We start from the raw sequence: 22800 nt of genomic DNA on the forward strand, positions 1-22800 counted from the left end.
GCTCATAAATAGTATTTATCATGAGTAATGAGATATCTGGAAAACTTTGCTGCCAAGCCTTCCCATGTTTAACATGAATACGAGCTAATTTCCCTTAGAAATTGCTCTCGAAAGTATCCTTTCACATATGCCTCATTGTTTCCTCGAGTGCTTTGCCATAATAATTCAATCTAACCTTCCGGAAGTTTTGAGATTTTTTTCCATGCTTAACGTAAATACGAGCCAGTTTCCCTTAGAAAGTCCACATGAAAGCATCCTTCCACATGTTGCCCTCGAGTACTTTACATAATCTAAACAGCCCAGTCCAACATTCCATAATTTCTTCTTCATTCTTTCTCGCAATTTCCCAGAAGACAGAAGATTCTTGCTTATTAGATTCTCATATATATTCATAATTATACAACTATACCGTATCTGTCATTGAAAATGCAGCACCAAGGAGGGGCTAGAAAAAGATGAAACTTGGCAAACAGAGAGACAGCAACAAACAATAAGTGGTCTTTATTTTGGAAATGATATGCATAATACACAGCGAGAACAACATCGGTTCAGTAGGTATTAGGACCACCTTTGATGGCTTAAAACGAAGTAACATATCTAGGTACAGAGTCAATGAGACTACGAATGGTATCCTGAGGAATGGTTCTCCATTCCCTATCAACACTTTGCCACAGTTCATCTTCTGAACGCGGCAATGGCAGGGTCTGCAAATGGCGTCTAATCACATCCCAAATGTGTTCAATTGGTGAGAAATCAGGAGAGAACGGTTGCCATGAAGCATCTGTACATCTTTGCAAAACACGTTGGATGATGCCAGCAGTATGTAGTAGGGCATTATCCTGTTGGTAGAGGACACTGGGAATTCGGTAGGGAAGGCACATGATCCACGTATCGTTGGACCGTCATATTGCCAAGAATACGAACTAGAGGTGACTAGCGCAATTGACTCGTATACTATACTGTGTTAAAAATTTTATCAACTTTTACTATTAAAATTTTTACATCATGGAATAAATAAGTGAAAATTCATTTTAACTTCTAAAGGGTTGCCCTGAACTGCCTTGCTTTCATTTCGATATCCGTGTCTATGCTGAAATTCGATTCACAGCGGAACACTGCTGTAAACGTTTTTTTAAGAAACTTTAATTAACATGTGAAAGATACTTACACTATATTTACAAGTTACAATCAATACTAACATTGTGTTTCTAACATATACGGAGACGGTTTATCGTTGCGACTTATGTTAGACGCGTCACCAGTTCAACTAACTACTTTTAATCTCTTCCGACAGAGGGCGTTCATGGAAGCTGAGTTTTAGTAATCAAACACGAATCTCTGGCTCGTACGGATTTGCGCTCCCAAACCATGAAGCCACGTTGTCGCGCGGTGGGGCGTTCCACAATTGCTGCCGAATTAGACCTGTCTTCCACATCGACGCCACACTCGTATGCGGCGACGATCATTGAAGAAAAGAAGTATGACCGTGGGCTTAGACATCAATTTATATGATGGACCATGGGCGTAAGACCTCAATTTTCTTCTCACCGGCTCCAGTCAGAGTTCGAGCATACATAAATGAGGCACCGTATTCTCTCGTATTCTTCATATCTTCCCCTCAGAGGAAAAATATTCAGGTTTTTACATTGCTTTTCTACTTTGAATGTCTGGGAAGTATTGCCACGGCAATAGATACCCAGAACAACACAGCAGTATCGCAGTATGACCTCAATATCAACTGTTTACGAAAATTTTACACAATAATTCCCGTCCACAGAACAAGCTTAGAATCCTTCAAATAAACTTAGGCTGAGAAAAAAAAAAGCTTCAGAACACCTTAGTGAAGTTCTTGAAAATAACAATCATATTGTAATTTACATTACTGAACCGTATTGCGTAAAAGCTGAAGTTAGAATCCTTCCTCTTCACTGGCAAATATTTCAATCTACTCAAAAAGGACCTCTGGTTAACCCACGTGCCATTATTATAGTCACCAATACCAAATGGTCCCCTACAATCATATTAAGCCATAGAGATGTGATGACGATAAGTGTTAACTGTAAATATGAACAGCTACTAATTGCTTCCATTTATTGCTCACCCCAAGAGGATATAGGGCCGAATCTCCAGATATTAGAAAACATCTGTAGTACTCTCAGAAGATCGCAGCACGTGATTACAGGTTACTTCAATGCCCACCATCAAATGTGGCATTACAAATAATACAGGTAACAGAGGACATACACTTGCGGACTTTATTGCTACACACAATTTGTATATACATAACCTCTCTTTAAACGCTCCTACATTTGAAACAGCAAATGGTAAAGGATGGCTGGACTTAACACTCTCAACATTGAGTATTTCCAATAAAATACATGAATGGAAAGTTCTTGATGACCCAAATCGCTTAGATCATAACTACATCTCATTTGAATTATCAGAAGAAATGCCCGACCTCAAATTAAGATTTTCAATCTCAACGCAGAAAGCAAGGCAGTTTGGAAGAAAAATCTCCACCGGTCTTCAGTATGCAGAGAAATTTATTATTAAAACAATACAGGAGACAGCGACCAACATCTTTAAACTCCGTAACAACAACAAGAATACGAAGACTAACTGGTGAACAAAGGAATTAAGATGTCGAAAGCAACATACAAAGGTTCTTCGTAGAAAAGTTGAAAATTCTCCGGACGGGTTGAAAATGGAAATATGGATAAAATATAAGCAATAGAAATTAGCAAATTAAAATGATATGCAACAATAATATGAAAAAAAAAGATGCTGTCTTCCTGAAAGGTAATGCAGAAGACGATGGCCATTCACATTCCGATATTAGATACAATAATACCGATACGGATACTCCAGACGATGTGGAATTTCGCTCACAAGAAATTAAAAAATTTATTAAGTATTTTCCGAATAATAAAGCTCCGGGACCTGATGGATTAGACAACAGGATTATTAAAATAATTCACCTTGCAAAACGTTTTCTGTTTCATAAACTGCTAAACCTCTGCCTCAAATTTTATGTCTTCCAGAATTGTCTCAAACAGGGACAAATAATACTGTTCAAGAAAAATAATAAAGATTCAAAGGATCCGGAAGCCTTCATACCAATCAATCTCTTACCTGCAATAAGTAAACTACTGGAACGTGCAATCGCGGACAGAATACGCCACGACTTAGATAAGCCCATAAGCCCCAACCAATACTGCTTCAGGCCTCTCAAATCTAATCACATACGATAGCAGAACTCCAAGAGCAGATCATAGGAATAAATCTTCAGCTCTCCATATAGCAGTACTCTGTATGGACCCCCAAAATGCACTTGACTCTGTGTGGTGGCCTGGTATCCATGAAACCTCGCGCAACATTAAATGTCCTCAGAACATATTCAAGCTAATGAATAGTTTCTTAACAAATAGAGCAACAATAATCATCAGCAACAACTGCATAGTAGAAAGAAGAATAACAAGGGTGTGTCCACATTACTCTTGTATAAGTGCAGACCTGTGGACCTTCAATTATATCATCTCCTTTAAGTGGCCCGGACCATACAATGCTCATTGCCTTTGCCTAAGATGTGGTATTTCTAACAAATGGGCATTCAAGAGACATACTAGAAAAGAATAGTAATGCGACCCCATGTTCCATTCGCTCTGCATCAATCAAAAGCTAATAAGTTCAGAGCCCAAATCACATATTATTTTATTTCCAAAAGCGGGCAAATCGCTACAAAGGTTTCTTGCCTTAAAATCAATAACAGAAGAATCATGATCTCAAAAGGAATAAAAATTCTTGGATTGAAAATTGACCAAAAGTTTCCTTGGATTCCACACCTCATGGACATTCGGAAGAAGACCTAGACTATTTCTAGAGCCCTCGCAAGGATGCAAGGAACAACTTGGGGCCTTAAGTTGAGGATGCAAAACATCCTTTATAAAACTGTGATCGAAAAAATAATCCTTTACGGGGCACCAGCATGGGCTCACCCTATGACAGTGAGGAAGAAAACTCCTAGCTTCGATTCAACGCCTCTTCCTTTTACAAATAGCAAAAGTATACAGAACTACCTCAACGGCAGCACTCTGTGTATTAACACGAATCCCACCCCTCCATCTGGAAGCAGAAGAAGATGCAGACTTAGCCACGTTATTTCACCTCAAGAAAAACATAGAGGTAGAAGATCAAGACTTGTGCCCACTTGATTTTGAGCAACCTCGATACCCTTATCTAAGACACCCTGCAGTACATGCAAAACTCAGAATATCAACAAAAGAAGAAACCCTCAGTGTACCTACATTTCCAGCAGTGTATGGATTTAGTAGGATGGTTCAAAGATAAACAAAGAACTAGGATGCGAGTTCTTAGCACTCCTCTCCGAACGAAGAAACAACAGAATAGAAGGGATACTTAAACAAAAACAGCGTTTTCCAAGCTGAGCTTTGAGCCATAAAACACCCTATTCTATGGGCTTATCAAAGACATTACGCATATGTTACCATCTACAGTGACAGTCAAGCGACAATAAAAGCTGTTGATGATGCAAAAAACAAATCATCGATAGTACAAGATATTTAAGATTTAATATCACAGCACAATAGGACGTCTATAAAAATAAAGGGGTAAAAGCGCATGCAGGACAAGCCCAAAATCAATGGACAGATGCGCTTGCTAAGGATGTTGATCTAGACCCATCTCTACCATCAATCAATGTCCCATTCTCAAAATCTTATGCGAAACATATGCTGAGAAACATTACATTAAAGAAATGGCAAGCTGAGTGGGAAAATGCAGAAGTAGGTAAAAGGCTTTTTAACTTCTATAAAAAACCCAAGTACGTATGTTCCAATCTTATATAACTTCTTTATCAAGATCTTTTTATCTGGACATCTTTTTATCTTAATTTTTTCTCCACGTACTACTTTGCACGAAATCTGAGCGACTCAGAAAAGTGCGTATGTGGGGAAAAGGGAGACCCAGAGCACTTAATTTTGAAGTGCCAGCTCACAAAAGAGCTTGTTCCAACTAAAATTCCCTAAAGGGATAAACTGATGTTTGCTTCTCCCGCGGCGAGGGGAAAATACAGTTAGAACACGCAGGAACGATGATATGGTAAGATGTGTAGATCCGGCACTGTGCCGCGTATGATATTTCATATTTTGTTTCAATCATGTTGTTATTGTTTTCAATAAATAATCAAAAGACAACTACTGTGAATTAAATGACTCAACACTTCAGAACGAAGATATCACAAAATTGTTGGTGACTCGGACGTGATTTGGGATTACTGCGAACCTTCTGATGGAATGTGAACCTTTCTTTGTTTTGGAAGTTTCTGATTCGCGAACATGGAATTGAGGTAGGTCCCTTTAGATTCAGTTCTTGAAGTATTATGATTTTGTATGTGATAGGAAGTTTTGAATTTATAGTGGTGATTTGATTATTTAGTTGATGTAAATTGATTTGAAATTTAGTTTTGAAAGCAGAAGTAGTTTATGCAAACATGGTGAAACGAATTGAAAGGTTAAGGCAGAAACGAAACTGCAATAGGCAGCTTTTTTGTAATCTTTTGGCAAAAATTGAAGACGCAATAAACAAACCTTTAAGTGAAAATTACAGTAAAGAACAAAAACTTGATGATCTTTATGCTCAAAGAAACCATTTGATTGAAAAGATAAAGAAGCTTAAGGGTTTAGATAGTGAAATAGAAGCGATAATTGGTATAGATGAGTTAAAAAACGAAATTGCTAAGAGTGAAGAATATCAGGAACGCGGTATTCAATCGAAAACGAAACTAGATAGGCATATAGAAAGTGCTTTTAACGGGGCTTTGCAAAATGAAATTCGGGTTAATGAAAATGTTAGGTTGTAACAACGTGTAGTAAGAAACGAAAATAGTGTAGTTAAGCTTCTGAAATTAAGTACTGAGAAGTTTTATGGTGATTGTAGCTCTTGGTTGGATTTGTGGAATTCCTACGAAGTAGCTATTCATAATAACAATTCCTTAAGGTTGGTGGTGTATTGAGAATATGGCAAAGCACACTAGGGCTATCTGCCTAAGGGGAGGGATGCCTTCGTAGAGGACTTTCTAAGGGAAACTGGCTCGTATACACGTTACACAAGGGGAAAACCACGAAAACGCCCATGCAGCCAGCCCGTTCGCGGGATTCGAACCTCGGACCGAACTACCAGTGTTTAGCGGTTTTACCGCTCGGCCGCTGGTGGACTTAAGTAAGGTTGAGAAGTTTACTTATCTGAAAACATTTTTGGGAGATACTGCCTTATCAGCAAGTTCGGGATTTTCGTTAACAAACGAAAATTATGATTCCTCAATTAAGTTGTTAAAAGAAAGATTTGGAAGGCTAGATTTGATTATAAGCTCGCACATGAATAAACTGTTGCTGATTGATTCCGTTAAGACAGGCGCGAACTTTCCGGCATTGCGAAGAATGTATGATACGATTGAGATTCAAATTCGATCATTAAAGTCTTTAGGTGTTGCAGCAGGAACTTATAGTAGTTTACTTTGCTCGGTAATACTACAGAAAATTCCAGAAGAGCTAAATTTGTATTACAATAGACAACGCGAATCGCGTGAATCATTTGATATAGAGCACTTAGTTGAGTTTTTGAGAAAAGAGGTAGAAATAAGAGAAGCGTCTTTTTTGTTATCAGGTTAAAAAAACTTTAAACGAAATGAAATTCCCTTTAGTAATAGAGGAACGAGTCAAAATTATCAGAAAAATTATGTAGACTCAAAACGAAACATTTCGAAAGCGCGCATTCCAACAACAGCTGCTTTAACAGCCGTAGCGAATGAAATGTGTAGTTTTTGTTCGGATAAATCTCACGAAACACATAAATGTCCTTTACCATAAATAGATAAAAGAATTCTTTAAAATCACAAGGGCGATGTTGCATTTGTCTGAAACAAAGTTTTGCTGGAAAAAGGACCAGCTCTGCAAATAATGTAAAAAAACCTCACAATTATTTAAAATGCGATAAGACTGAACCGAGAAATAATACAGCCGAATCAAATAGTAAAGAAATGGGCAATAATTTATCTGCGGTACAGTCATTGCATTGCTTCGGAGGAAGTAAAAGGGAATCTAAACAAAACCGAGAGCGCCGAAGCGTCGTCCCCGGTTTTACTACAAACATTCAGAGCTATTGTAAAAACAAATAAAAAGAGCGAAATCTTGAGGGTGTTCATAGACGGCGGGAGTAACAGAACGTTTATCAGAAGGAAAACTGCGAACTCATTAGAATTGAAGGCTACCAGATGTGAAACGTTTGAAATATATGGGTTTGGTAGCGAGCTTAAACCTAAACAGCTGTATAATATACAGTTTGGCTTGATTTGCGGAATAGAACCAACCCAAGTAAAAACCCGCATAGAAGCAGTGGTAATTGATGCGATTGGTGACCACATGGAAGTTCCTTCAAAGTGGGTCAGAAACATGGCTCTAAGTAAGGGAATAGAATTGGCCGACATTGGAAATACGAAGGAGATACACATGTTGATCGACTCAGATTACATTTGGGAAATTTTATATGAAAGAAACATAAGATTAGGGAAACGATTAGTTATTACGGACAGTTTGTTTGGGTTTGTAATTCAAGGTAAGGAAATGGGATCGGATAATCATGGAAATTATGATGAGACTTGTGTAAACCATATCTCTGTGAAGGAACAAACAGATTTTGAAAGAGTTCGGAATTTATGGTATTTAAAGGCTATAGGAATAAATCAGGAAAAGGAAATTTCGCGATCAGATGCAGATGTCATAGATAGTTTTGAAAGAATTAAAAATGGGAGGTATGAACCTAAATTATTATGGAAGGAGGGTTGTAACACATTGAACAGTAATTATGAAGTTGCAGAAAGACGTTTGATAAGCTTAAATAATAAATTTAGGCATGATCCACATTTGTATTTTCGTTTTAAAGAAATAATTAATGAGCAGCTAAGGGATGGTATTATTGAGCAAGTTTCATTTCATGGAAATTGTGATAGGAAAATTGCTTATTTTATGCATCATCATGCTGTAGTACGCGAATCAAAGGAAAGTACGAAAGTTAGGATTGTGTATGATGCGTCGTCAAAAGTTAGAGATGGACAGTCCTTGAATGATTGTTTAGATAGTGGTGCCAACCTTAATCCAGATTTCCTCAGGATTATTTTAAGATTTCGTTATCACCCAATTGCGTTTTGTGCTGATATTCAGAGAGCATTTTTAGAGATTGGCATAGCAGAGGAGGATCGAAAATTTTTGCAGTTTTTATGGTGAAATGAGTGGGAAACCGAACTTGATTTCAATGGTCGTGATATCAGAATTTTACGAATGACACATGTTCCTTTTGGTGTGAAATGCAGTCCTTTTATTTTGCCAGCAACTATACGACTTCATTTAAAGAAATATAAAATTTCACACAGTGAAGCATGTTCTATTTTGAAAGAACTTTATGTTGATGACTTAATAAGTGGGGCATCAACTGTTGAAGAAACAGTATCCCTTGCAAGAGACTGTAAATTTATACTGAGTGAAGCAAACATGAATTTACGGCAGTGGTCTTCGAATTCAGCTATCCTTAATCAAAGATGGAATGAAGCCCAAATGGAATGTCGGACGCCATCGAATCAAAGAGATATATCGTTAAAGGTATTAGGATTGATTTAGGACAATGATAAGGACACCTTGAAGATAGATCTGAATCAATTTACAAAATTTAAATATGTGACACCAACAAAATGCATAATTCTAAGTGCATGTGGCATCTTGTTTGATCCATTAGGTTTAATTACACCATTCAGTGTTAGAATTAAATTGATAGTGTAAAATCTTTGGGAAAAGGGCTTAAAATGGGATGAAAATATTCCAGCAGAATTGGAATCTATGTTCCAGGAATGGTGGAATGAAGTAACCGAGCTTGACAGGCTTGTCATTCCTCGACCATATTTTGACGAGCTGGAGATTCAGCAGCTGGAAGTACATATATTCTCTGATGCAAGCCCAAAGGCATATGGTTCGGTCGCATATTTCAAGATTAAATACCATGACAAATGTACGAAAAGTTTTATAATTTCAAAATGTCGTCTAGCTCCACTGAAGAAAATTACTTTGCCGCGATTAGAACTACTAGGAAACTCGATTTCCGCCAGATTGTCTGATTACATACGATCCACGCTTTCTTCTCTGAAAGAAAGTGACATTTTCATGTGGACAGATTCCACAATATGTCTACATTGGATTAGAATTGTTCGCAATAGAGTGTTGGAAATCGAAGAAAAGACAAATCCATAGAATTGGAATTTTTGCAACGGAAGGCTGAATCCTGCAGATAAACTTACTATAGGGGAGTAAGTGCACGATCTTTAATTAATGATGAAAAATGGTGGAGAGGCCCCTTGTGGCTAATAGAAAGTGATGTTCTAAACAGTAAAGAAATACCGAATGCTCCTTAGGCAGATAGCCCTCGAGGCTTTATCGTAACCTAACCTAACTTAACATAACATTTGATAAAAACACATGATTTATCTTATTGGACAGAGGAAAATGTTATGATGTAACTTTAATCGTGTTTCTCTACTAAAGTATCGGATGCGTGAACATATAATATATCGGAAGTAAGAACATATAATATAGAGATTATCCCATTAATTTATAAGTGCGATTTATTTTATGTTCTCTGTTGTTCCTGTTGTTTTTGCGATATTCAAAACATAATTGACTTAATGGAGTCTTTAAACAGAAAACCTACCTGGCAGGATGTTTTGAATTACAGTCCTACGACAAAACAGTATTACACTCGCTGGGGCTCACTCCATATTCGAAACGGCGTCTTGTACCGGAAATTCTAATCAGATGATGAAGAGGCTGTCCGATGACTGCTGATATTTCCAAGATCCCGAATCTCAGACGTCCTAAAAAAGACGTGGAAATGTGGTGCTGATCTTGCGATGCCTGTGCGGCTCGGAAACGACCGAAAAAAAGCAGCCGAGGGAAGCCGAAACATTACAATGCAGGAGCGGCTTTTGAACGTATAGCTTTTGGCATCCTGGGACTTCTGCCGTGAACTGCTCTTGGCAACAAATACATCCTCGTTGTCATTGATTACTTCACTAAGTGGCCTGGAGCGTATCCTGTTCCTGAGCAAGAAGCTGTCACGGTAGCAGAGGTAATGAGCACGGTAGCAGAGGCATTGGATTCTCAGCTTTGGAAAGCCTCTTTAGTTACATTCGATCAAGGAAGAAATTTTGCATCGGCTGTAATTAAAATCTCTGCAAGCTACTCGGCATTGATAAAAGGTTTAGACTCTCAACACTTTTACTTAGAAAGGAAGTATCTAACAGAAAACGAAGTGCTATTAAATGACCTGGAAAATGGTCGGCAACCATTGGTCATTCCCGAATGTATGTGGACCCTTGCCCACCACACCTAGGGAAAGGAAAGTGTACTAACCGCACCATGTTTATTCTCCAAACACACGGAGACGACTCCAATAGAAGGTAACACTTCTGTTACTGAGGTGGATGCATTACTGAACCATTTCACCAGTATGAGACTGTCTAAAGAAATCTGACAAAATCAAGAAACTTTGGTTATGCCAGGTTTAGCCTTGTACCAACCAGACAAATTCTCGATAGATTTAACAGAATCTGAAAATTTCAGCTTTGTCCAAAATAAAATGTGCTGTAAATCCACCCGGGAAAACAGAAAGATCCATTATTTGCCACTTCTTTATCTTAGAGCCTTATATCGAGATACCTAAAGGGAATGGTTGTAATTATTTTATAAATGATGTAAATCAAACTTATAATGAAATGGTTCCTTTTGATGTTAATGCCAGATCAAATATGTATAATTATTTTGAAGTAGTGTGGATTATTTTGAAGTGCAGTAGTTCTGGATCAAGTTTCCAGTCTCCGCGGAGAAATTGCCAGAAACTGATAATCATTTATGTTCAAGGCTTTTCTTTTCACCCTGGAAAGATGTATAATTAATATTAGATTTAATAACGTATACTGCATATGCATGTTTGCAGAAAACTGTAAAATTCTATTTTGTATGTGTGTGATTAAGATTACTTCTTAGTAATTGTTTATGTGTTTTTTATACTGGCCTCAATATAAATTCACATTTTTTTCATCCTTGGTACTTAACGCAGCATAGTGTAGAAATTTAGTGTTTATGTTCATTGTTCAGTGCTGACTTTATGTGTGTCTAGCGGTGATAATTAAGTAAGAGATATTGAAATTCTGCAACCCCCCGGGTAGGGAAGGGGTTGTAACAATCCTCAGGTTTGATGAAACGTCAATTTTTAAATTAGAGAATTTCCTGTTCTCATGAGAATAACACCAAGTGTCCACTAAATGACCGGAAGGTAATCAACAAAGGAAACTCGTTCGGGACCATGGAGGTAAGAAAAGAACTTCCTACCTCCATGGAGGTAACTTCCTACCTCCATGTTCGAGACAGCCCCCTTGTGCGGTTTCCTTGCGAACTAACACCAAGTGTCCACTAAATGACCGGAAGGTAATCAACAAAGATAAGTCGTTAAGGACACCCCCTGTGCGGTTTCGTTGCGACAATAACGTAAAAGGAAAGGAAGAGGTTTTCGTCGAGAATTATGCTTAGAGAGATGCCCTAGAAGTTGAACAAAAGCGACTGTCTGATCCGCGATGCGGAAGCTTTGTCTGTTATATCTGAACTGTATTGATGTTTTACTTTTTATCAAATCAGAAATCTTTGTTAAGTTTTAAAATAAATATTTAAAAGACCACTGGTCTGATTATTCCTCCGTCTCGGAGGTTTTTACGGTACAAGATTCTTCATTATTTAGTTTCTTTAAATATAACGCATGGCGATAATATTTGGTGGCAAAAATTTGGAAAGTGAATCAACGCAGAAAGTAAAACGACGCAAAATGCCGTTTCGAAACTTTGGGTCTAACGCCCCATTGGGATAAAAATCTGAAAGCTTTCAGATTTTATATTACGCCCAAAGGGGTGTCTTTTTGATTTACACACACATACACGTTTCGAGAGCATTTGGTCTAACGCCCGTTAAAAAAGCCTAACCGGCTAAAAATAGAAGCGGGCTTAAACGTTACTTTAATATCATAAAAATACTGTTTCGTCTTTAAAATGCAATTAGATAAAATTTTAAATCACAAAAATAAAAGTAAACAACTCTGACACACTTACTTGGCCTTTTAAATTTCTGTATCTGGTGCCCTTTCGGTATGCTTTTCGGGGATAAAGTCTAACAGGCTAAATTCTAAAGACCAGCATTAGGCTAACGCCCGTCTTTAGAATTTCTATAGAGAGTCTCTCCCGCTGGAAATAAAAATATTTTATTCTGTACAGTGTGTTGCAACTGTTCGCCTTTGAAATCATTGACTTCCCTAATAAAAAATTCATGAAAGTTTAAAAAATGAAATAGATAATAAAACAAATTCGAAATTCAAGATTTGGGCTTCCAAGTGCCCATATTCGGGCGGAAAACTATGTTATTCAAAACCTGATGGCTCTAGTAACGTTGCTTTTTCATAATGGGAGGAATAATGCATTACATTTATGTAGATTCTTCATTATTTAATTTCTTTAAATGTAATACAGGGCTATAATATTTGGTAGCAATTATTCGAAAAGCGATACAGCCCTTATAATGATTCGACGCAAAATGGCGTTTCGAGATAGCTCTTCTGGGTTATCGCCTCTTTGGGCTAAAAAGAGGCTGTTTTTATTTTTTACTTTTCGCTGCCTTGTAGTAACTTATTAAGTTGATTCAAGTGATGAAAAATATCTGCTAAATAAGCTAGCATTTGCACCCACATTTGGCCGTCAAGCATTTGTAAAATTTTGTTTGTCGTTTTGTTGAAAATGTGCATGTATTTATTTCTTCGTTTAACTCAAAAAATCTATTAAAAACTCTGATTCTACTTAACCACGGATTTCAGTGTATAACCATACAAATGTGCGTTCTTTATCCATTTTTCACAGAGCGTTTTAAAAATTCTGGAGTGACGTGGCTTTCTTTTAACGAAGTTTACCATTTTTATGACATCATCAAATAACTTTTGTAATTCATTATCAAGATATATTGAAATCAGTACTTCACTCTGAATAAAACAGCGTGTGGAAAGAACATATGCTTTTTTTTTTCCTTTTACGAGAGTCACCACTGTTAAAAACGCCATTACCATAGTCTAGACCAGAGTTTCTTAAATTGGGGGTCGCGACCCCATGAGGGTTCGCAGGACCTGCAGCAGGGGTCGCCAAAAATTTTATCAATTTTGATATTTCTTTAACTTACTATAATAATTTTACAATTACCAAATATTTTTACACATACAGACAAAGAAAAACGAAAAAGTTTCGAGGCATTCTTTTTATAATATAAACATTCATTTTACTTGCTTTGCACGTGACGCTGTCATTTCTTCTGTTACTTACTTAAAATTTTCACATTGTTCTATGTCTTAAAATTAGAAATGTTAATGACCTAAAACTGCAATAGTATATTACAGTACAAGTGAAAAAATTGACAGTTTCATTCACGCGTGTGTCGAATTTGCGCAATGCTTATGGGGAATTACAAAATTTTCGTAAATATTATGGGGGTCCTGGGGTCGCAAAAAAATCTCGGTGATGAAAATGGGTCGCGACTTAAAAAAGTTTATAAGAAGCTCTAGTCTAAAATACGAAAACTATGGTGACTGGTTGTGCCATCTATCGTATCGTATTGAAAAGGAAGTGATAATGAAAATACCACATTTGAAGCATTTGATTTCTCTTCCGAGAATTGCACTCATTCAAAAAAAATGGTTAAAAATTGTAAATAAGTATTTCCATTTCTTTCACTAATAAATTCAAATTTAATTGGTAATACCACATTTTAATGAAGATTCTACGAAATTCCAGAAGTTCTCTTTATTCCCGCTTATTTAAAGGGATATCGAGAGGAAGGAGAAAGCTCGAAGTGCAGGCAAAATAATTCACATTTTTTGAAAACACCAAAAACAGCTTTCGTTTGTTGCCATGGCTCCACGGCAAAGGAATTTTCCAAAACTGAAAGCTGTAAACTGAAACTAATTACGTAATCACAAGCGTGATGACGTAATGATCAGATCAATGTTTTGATTCAGAGAGAGGTAGATTTGGCCGGCGAAACTTCGTTGTGTAAAGCACGAGGTAAGGATGTTTGATGTATTGTTGTTAGTGTTAATTCTTAGTAAATAATTTAAAAAAAAAGTGGAAGAGAATTTTTTAAATCTAAATTAAAATACTATTAAGTAAAATTCGAAAATGAAAGCAGTCGGTAGTTCGCCCTTTGGTAAATATCTATATGTAAAACTTAATTTATTAAACAACAGCATAAATTATAATTCTTTAGCTTCAGAAATTAATAGGTTATCAACACCCTAATAAATTAATATTTCGATTTTAAACGTATGTAATTTTGTTGAAGCTTAATAAATTCAAAATACGGTGGAGCTCCGTTTATATGCTATTCGTTTCTTTTGTACGTCGTATAGCTTAAGTTTATGTCACTTTGGCTTGACTTGATTTTACATTTCGCAGACCCACCATTCAAATATTTTTCCGAGAAATGGAGATGGGAGAGAGAAACAAAAGCATAAGACATCACATTCTGGTACAAGGGTTTGAAAAATTAAGTAAATTAGGGAAAACAGCATTAACTGTTACAAACTGGTTTTACAAAAGTTGAACTAAAGAAGTTGGATATCCTTGTGACAATAAAAAAAAGAGTTGTTTGTGACAGAAATGTTGTATTCATGTTAATATTGCTTGATCAATAAGTAAGTGACAGTACACATTCACATAACACGTTGTTTATTATAACCCAACATGAACTGACGATTACTTCACTTCATTTCAACAAGCAACTAGTGTGTTGCCACATACATATAACATCTCCCCTCTTTTGTGAGAGTCATAGTTTTGTGAGAGATAATTCTCATATTTGGATGGTCGATATACATTATGACCACTTCTGGTTTTATATACACAATAACGATTAATGTTATTGCTATTATCTTGATGGTGAGGATCATTATGTATTTTGGACGTTCACTACTTATACTTTCCTCATTCTCATTACATACATCATAATAGTCTAATGTCACTAAATTCTTCTGATTTTTAGTTTTTCTTAAGTGGAATTTATTCTGTTTAATTACCAATTTTGTTCTAATCCAATATGATCTAGGAGTTGAATGCTTTTTTAAAACTATAGCCAGGCTCCCAATTATTTTCCCATCTCACCATTATCTTTTCCCCAGGAATAAATTCAGGTCTTTCCCTTGCATGCTTATCATAATAGATTTTAGCCTGTTTCTGCTTACTCCTCACCTTTTCTCTATATTGATCTTTTACAGTTGGTTTCAGTTCTGTTTGTGTAACTGGTAATCGTGTTCTTAAATTCCTACGTAATAGCATTTGACTTTATGATAAATTTATATCTAAAATTGGAGTTATTACAGTAAAGTTTCATTTAATTTTTCCAATCCTGCATTTCTAAACTCTTAGCTATACCTCTTAGCTACCAATTGTTTTGCAAATCTATTAGATTTAGGATATCGAGGACTGCTAGTGATTATTTCAAATCCCCAGTCCCTTGCGAAACTCTTCATTTCCTAACTATTAAATGGTACATTATCACAAATTAAAGTTTTGAGTATTCCATGTGTTGCAAATATCGATTTCAATTTACTGGTAACTTCCACTGCACTTTTATATTTTAGAGGAATTATGTCTATCCATTAAGTAACAGCCTATTACTAGATAACGTTTCCTTCCATAATCACAGATATCAGTACCAACCTTTTTATAAGGTAAATTGGGAACTTCATGAGAAACAAGAGGTTCTTTTACTGTTTGAGGCCTGAACCTATCACAAATTAGGCATTTAGAAATCATATTCTCAATGTCACTGTTGATTCCTGGCCGAAATAGTACTTGTCGAGCCCTAGCTTTTGATTTTCAACTCCACAGTGAGCTTCATGCAATAATGTTACCATACACTTCCTTAATTACACTTCCTTAATGCAACAGCTACTACAGTTCGATTATTAAAATAATATATAGATTATTAAATAAAATTATTAAATAATTATTAAATAAATCTTGTTCGACACTCAACTCATTTTTAAATTTAAAATAAGATGTTGCTTCTGTAGGAACTTTATCAACACTCAAAGGCCATCCATTTTGCCTATATTCTTTCACTGACATTAAGCCTTCATCTTCTAAGGTAGCTTTCTGAAATTCCCTTTTCTTACTTTCAGACATTTGCAGTTGTTTTGTTAGTGTATGAACAAGCTCTGTCATATCCATGTTTTCATTTGCGTGTGTATCAATAAAGGAACGTGACAGTAAATCTGCAATATTCAAATATTTAAGTTTTAAGTTAGATTTTAAGAGCTTGATTTTTATCCTTTGCAATCTATTTGACAACACATTAGCAATATTTTTGTTCATAATTGAAACTAATGGTTTATGATCAGTAAGCATTTCTACCTTTCTACCATATATGTAATAGTGAAATTTATTAACAGCAAATAAAATACTAAGAAATTCTTTCTCAATCTGAGCATAGTTTTTTCTGCGTTATTTAAACTCCTAGACGAAAAAGTAATTGGTTGCCCGTTCTACAATAAGCAGCAGCCTAACCCATTTTTAGAACTATCTGTGCCTGCATAGTGATAGGTTTTCTGCTATCAAATATTCCTAATACAGGTGCGTTGGAAATTAAATTTTTTAATTTCCTGAATGCTTTGGAATGTAGTTGTAACCACTGCCATTCAACTTTGTTTTTCAAAAGCTCCCTTAATATGGCTGTTTTTTCTGAAAAATGTGGTACAAATTTCCTCAAATAATTACGCATCCCAAAACACGCTGTAATTCATGCTTATTCTGAGGTACCTATAACTCAATAATGGCTTTAATTCGATCAGGATCAGGTCACATGCCTGATACATTAAATAAATGACCTAAATATTTAACCTCACTAACCCTATATTGAAGCTTTTGCTTGTCGTATTTAATATTGAGTTTTTTAGCTCTGTTGATGACCTCTGTTAAAATTTTATCATGTTCTTGTACGTTGCTAGCGGTAATGAGAATGTCATCAAAATAGATCCTTACTCCTGGCATATTCCCAAAATTTTCAAGATTGCGTTTCTGAAAATTTCAAGTGCACAGAAAATAGCCATATTAAGGAATTTCAGGTGCACAGAAAATAGCCATATTGCCAATTTATAGCATCTAAATGGTGTGCTAAAAGTACAAAGTTCACTACAATCCCATCTAACGTTATTTGAAAGAAACCCATCCTTTAACACAGAGTAAATTGATTTATTACATAGCTTTGGTAAAATCTCCTCAATTGTTGGAATCAACACATGTTCTTTTTTATAGCTTTGTTAAGATCTTTAGGATCAAGGCATATTCTTCAGGATCCATTAGCCTTTTCAATTATTACTAGATTGCTAACTCAGTTCAAAGGTTGATCAACTTTTGCAATAATGCTCTGCCTCTCTAATTAATTTAATTTTAATTCAAGCTCAGGTTTTAAACTAAGTGGTACTCTACGTGGTGGTCTCACTGCAGGAGCTATCTGATCATCTACTATGATTTTACACAATCCATTAAATTTTACCACACCTTCAAACACTTCTGATTTATTAATAATAAATCGATCTTTAGATGGAGGTAAAACAATTGTATACTGATCCAACTTACTTTTATTTGATATTCCAGCATTATTTATAAACTGAATCAAGAGCTGAAATTTGTGGATAGCCCGCTTCAAAGAAATAATGTGCTCAAGATGGAAAGCTTCCTGAGGTCAAAGCCATTTTGCTAAATTTTTTAATTCAGTGTCGTGCATCCAGTTTGCCAGTGAATGGCTCCATGTGAATCAAATAGTCAAAAGAACTAGCACTTCGATTGAATGTGAATGCGTATCAACTGGATGGTTGCTGGAGATAAATTTTAAACTGTGGCATGTCATATAATAAATGGAGAATCAGAATGTTTTCCTATGAAGTCAGCTGAATAGTGGTTCAAAAATTCATCTATCAAAATAGATGAATGTGAAGATATTTTTAAAAGATATTTTTAATGTTTATGAAACTGCTCTTTTCTTTAAGCCTTTTCTATGCCTAATTTCTAATTTTTTTCTATGCCTGCAAGAACCTAAGCTTTAAAAGGTGGCCAGTATCATGGAGCTAAGCAAAGTAAAGAATATCTTGCTGTTTTACTTTCTGCAAATGGTGATGGTATGGAAAAATGGACTCCTTTAGTTATATATAAGTCACAAAAACTAAGGTGCTTTAAACTTGTTAAAATTGTGATGTTAAAACTTTAAACAAATAAGAAAAATTTACGTTAAGCATTTTGTGAATTGTTAAGTCATAATGCATGTAACATAACTGTAACATGAGATAGATAATACCTAAAAAGGAGTTGAATTCTTATTCACGTAAACTTCCTTAAAAACAATATTTAATACCACATTTATTTTCACTTCACATTTTTTATGTATATTCTTTCTATTTCAGTTTCATCTGCAGTGCAATCTACATCAATTTTGCACATGCTGTTTTCACAAAATTCTATGCATGTCATGAATTTCAGTCATCTAGTCAGGCAGCTTACTTGTGCATAAAATCATTCAAACATTGTGTAATAATAATTCATGAACAAAACTTTAAGAACTTTAGGAATTTTTATGCTTCTGCTACTGTTAATCTAATATTATGACTAGTTTCACAGAAATTGTTGCTGATACTATAATTTCACTAATTAGAATAAAAATACTAAAGTTGCTCTGGAATTTTCTTATTTCTTTCATTACTCACAAAATTACAAAAATTAATATATACAACTAAGAGAGATATTGCAATTTGGAAGGCCAAAAATCGGAATAATTTCAAATGAAGATAATTCAAAAGTACTCTAAAGGTTGTAGAGACATTAGGTATTTTTTGGCGGCAGGCAAGATGAAAAAGTAGCAAACGGGAATCAAACTACGGAACTCTGAAAACCGGCCCAGCGTGCAAAACCACTATACCACGAAGACACGCTCGAAAGGCGGGAGAAATACATTATAAGGTGTAGAAATTAGACATATTATAATTGTGATCAATTTGGCTTTTGTTATTTTAAAAAAAATTAAATAGACTTACCCAAAAGTATCATGATTCTGTATATTAAGCAGGCTAAGTCCATCTCTTCACAGCCATTAAAAGAGATACAAAGGTATAACTGGGTATTTTTTTCAGCACAACACATTTTGTTCTACAAGAAAAACTTTTTCTCACTTCTCTACCTTGATGTCTAATGTTAAATATGTTCAACTTATGGAACAGGATAACTTTGAAACTAAACACAAAGGAAAGGGAAGCAAAAAGTGTGAACTAAAACTTTCAACACGAGGCATGCAATAGTTTCAGTATACTAAAGAGGAATGCATGTGTCTAAATGGTGTGTTAAATATAGACTTTATCATTTCATGTCAGCAAAATAATAAATAAATTAAAAAGAATCATTCATACAATTATACATTTTAGATTACAAATCTAAATTTTAGTTAAGGCTTATTCATCAACCAGTGTTAGTGAATCAGTGCAACAGAGTTGTGACTGTTATCACTTATAAGGATTTCTATTTAAAAAGTTATTAAGATAAGCATTTTTTATACATTTTAGATTACAAATCTAAATTTTAGTTAAGGCTTATTCATCAACCAGTGTTAGTGAATCAGTGCAACAGAGCTGTGACTGTTATCACTTACAAGGATTTCTATTTAAAAAGTTATTAAGATAAGCATTTTTTATACATTTTAGATTACAAATCTAAATTTTAGTTAAGGCTTATTCATCAACCAGTGTTAGTGAATCAGTGCAACAGAGCTGTGACTGTTATCATTTATAAGGATTTCTATTTAAAAAGTTATTAAGATAAACATTTTTTTATTAATGCAAAATATGAATCCACCATTAATATTAATTCATTTATTACTGGATTAGAAATTAATAATTTTCTTCAAATTACATAACATTTATTTATTTATCTAGCCCTAGAGCCAAGGTTTAAGTGCTAAAACTCTGCGAGAATACATTAGGAGAGATGGATAAAAATAAATAAGTAAAAAATTAAATAAAATGTAATGAAGAATAAAAAATAAAAAATAATGAAAAATTTTTAAGTAAATAAATTAAAATACTGGGGCTCATTTTACTTGAGGCTTTAATTATAATTTCACTCAAAGATTGAGAAAGAACAGAACCTAAGACTTGAATTTAAGTCCTGCCACAGTATGGCTAATAAGATATATTCTTATTCTGTTTTAATCATATTATTGTATCATCAGTGAAAGTGTAACTACGTTGCATCATATGAGGCAACTGTGTTGCACCTAAGGACTGGAAAACTTATCACGTTAGCAGCTAAGCCAGCACTGTCAGTTCAAGACCAACAATCAGCTTCCACAACTGGAGTAGTATATACTATTTTATATTTATATGTAATGAAATATATGAATTCATTTAGTATTCTGTTATCTGTTTACAGGCTAAATTAATTTAATTATAATTAAACATTTATTGAATTATTATCAAGTAATTACCATAAATTTATAATACAACTGTTTTCAATTTTTGTACTTAAACTTCATTGAACTAAAAGAAATTAATCTTTGGAATAGCCTTGTAAAAAATCATGTGTGGGATTGAAAGCACCTTGTTTTTTTGCTGTAGGGGCCAATAATGATAGAACAGCTTTATATATAGTTTTATTCCAACTTTGACTGACAGCATCTGAGGGAAAAGAGTCCTCCTGTGTCTTTGTCAACAGAGTATTTGACTTGATACTTATTAACTGTCTGAAAATGCATAAAAAAACAATATAGTTACAAACTTTCATATCGCCTCTGGGGTTTAAATCCGAGCCTAGTAATATAGTAACCGCTTTTCCTGGCTACCATGCATCCTGACAATCCATGACATACACGCAATACAAAACAGAAATGCCAAAAATCCTTATATTAAATAAATAAATAATAATGGTTAGAGTAGAGAGAAGGATACCCCTTGTATTATCGTGAATGCGTACAGGATATTTTTGACTCTCATTTTGTGAATTTATGTGGCGACGCCAGTATACAGATTCTAGTTCAGATAATTTTAGGAAGTTTTTGGATGCTGTTAAGGAATTTTGTTTGACTGAAGACGTGTTAATTCGTAAATAAGGTAAGCAGATATTTCCTTTGTATAGTGCAAAGATGAGGTATTAAAGAAGCTGCCTTTACAAAATATCACTTTGATAGTTAATCACAGATTTGTGGTCCCAGTTAAAGAAAAAAAAGCAAGTAACACAAAACTATGACAGTTATTTTAGCCATGATTCCTATCAGTCAAAATATGCAAAGATTAAAATTTTTGAACAGGCTGTCTATGAAGAAAATTGTAGTGAGTAAGTAATTCCTTATCTGTGAAAGATCTTGTATATAATATGCAAAATTAGTGCCGAAAAATTTCATCATATGATATCAATAATTTTCGTGACTGCCCTTCTCCCTTCCCCCCAAAAATAAATCTTTCTAGGAGCTGTATAAATTGAATTTCATTTGCTACAAAATTCTGACTTTTAGCGTTGCTGCTAAATTAATTTTAAACCAGAACTTCTAAAAGCTAATGTTTTTCTAACGTGATAGGTACTTTTCAGAAATCTCCATTTGAAAATTTAACATTGTATCTACTCTTAGTATTAATTGTGCTTAGCTCCTAAAAATATTTCTTAATGATACTTGAAGTCATTTTGATTATATGAGAAACTTTGTTTCTTAGTTTGGTAAATTTAGCTACTCGGGGAAATGTTTTTCTCATTTACACTTCTGTCATATTAGGTCCGTATAAAAATGTTTTTACTAAAAAGTGTCACAAGATAAGAATTGCCATTGAAAGCCTATTTTTACTTTTTGTTCATTTCTTTTACTTGTTTCTTAAACTTCGTACCTAGTTTACAATCAAGTGTTCAAGAGATATATTTAGATATGCAGTCCTTTTATAACAACATATATTTAAGTGCAAAACCCTTGCTTAAAGCATTTAATTCAAAGATTTCATTGCAACAGAAAATTTTTAACTATTTTAAAAAATAATTTCAAAGCTCAGAAAATATTGTAAGCTCAATTGTTATGTTTCCCGCTTGTAAAATATCATAACTAATCTTTACAAGTATTATCAAATTAAATTATAAATACAATACAATTTAAGAAAACTGATAGAAAGTTATCTTTTCTTTTTTATTCTTCTTTCATTTCTTTAACAATTACAGTTTGCTATTTTTTTCCTAGATACTCGCAAGCAGAAAAGAAACAGAAGAAATTCAAATGCTAGTACCCATTCTAGTTTATCAGAACAAAGTTTTGTAATGTCGGTGAATTCTGGTTATGAAAATATTATGTCTCCTGAAAGTGAATCTATTTTAAAAGAAAACGTTGATTCTAATTTTGATTGTGGAGCTGTTAAACCATTAAATAATCCATATGAAAATTCAGATAAATACATGGAATTTGATCTTGGGAATCTAAAGTCTGATGAAGATATAAGCAATAATTATGAAAAAGATTTTAATGAACTATTTGATATGCCTGCTGTGAAAATGCTTCTTAATTCTAAACAAGAAGCAGGTAATTTCTTTTAAGCATTTGACTATTTTATTTTACCTTCTGAGATTTTAAGCCAGGAAGCATTCAGAGA

General features: G+C 34.5%; 1 protein-coding gene across 4 annotated transcripts in view; it reads left to right on the forward strand.

Moving 5' to 3' along the window:
* The first annotated feature begins 80 nt into the window (after positions 1 to 80).
* LOC146997589 (uncharacterized) overlaps positions 81 to 22800 on the forward strand; it is a 31070-nt gene continuing 8350 nt past the window's right edge. Inside the window, exons 1-2 of one of the 4 annotated variants that reach the window (XM_085815126.1) lie at positions 81 to 5365; positions 22395 to 22730. In XM_085815126.1, coding sequence (XP_085671252.1) covers positions 22472 to 22730 — 259 coding nt within the window. In that variant the 5' untranslated portion in view covers positions 81 to 5365; positions 22395 to 22471. Of the gene's footprint in view, positions 5366 to 14098; positions 14204 to 22394; positions 22731 to 22800 lie in introns of those variants that run through there. The other 3 variants (XM_085815125.1, XM_085815128.1, XM_085815127.1) reach the window with 3 other exon arrangements.

Source organism: Stegodyphus dumicola, chromosome 4 (assembly GCF_044657685.1).
Source record: "Stegodyphus dumicola isolate Sdum_Otavi_A_Nest chromosome 4, ASM4465768v1".
In the NCBI taxonomy this organism is placed as follows: domain Eukaryota; kingdom Metazoa; phylum Arthropoda; class Arachnida; order Araneae; family Eresidae; genus Stegodyphus; species Stegodyphus dumicola.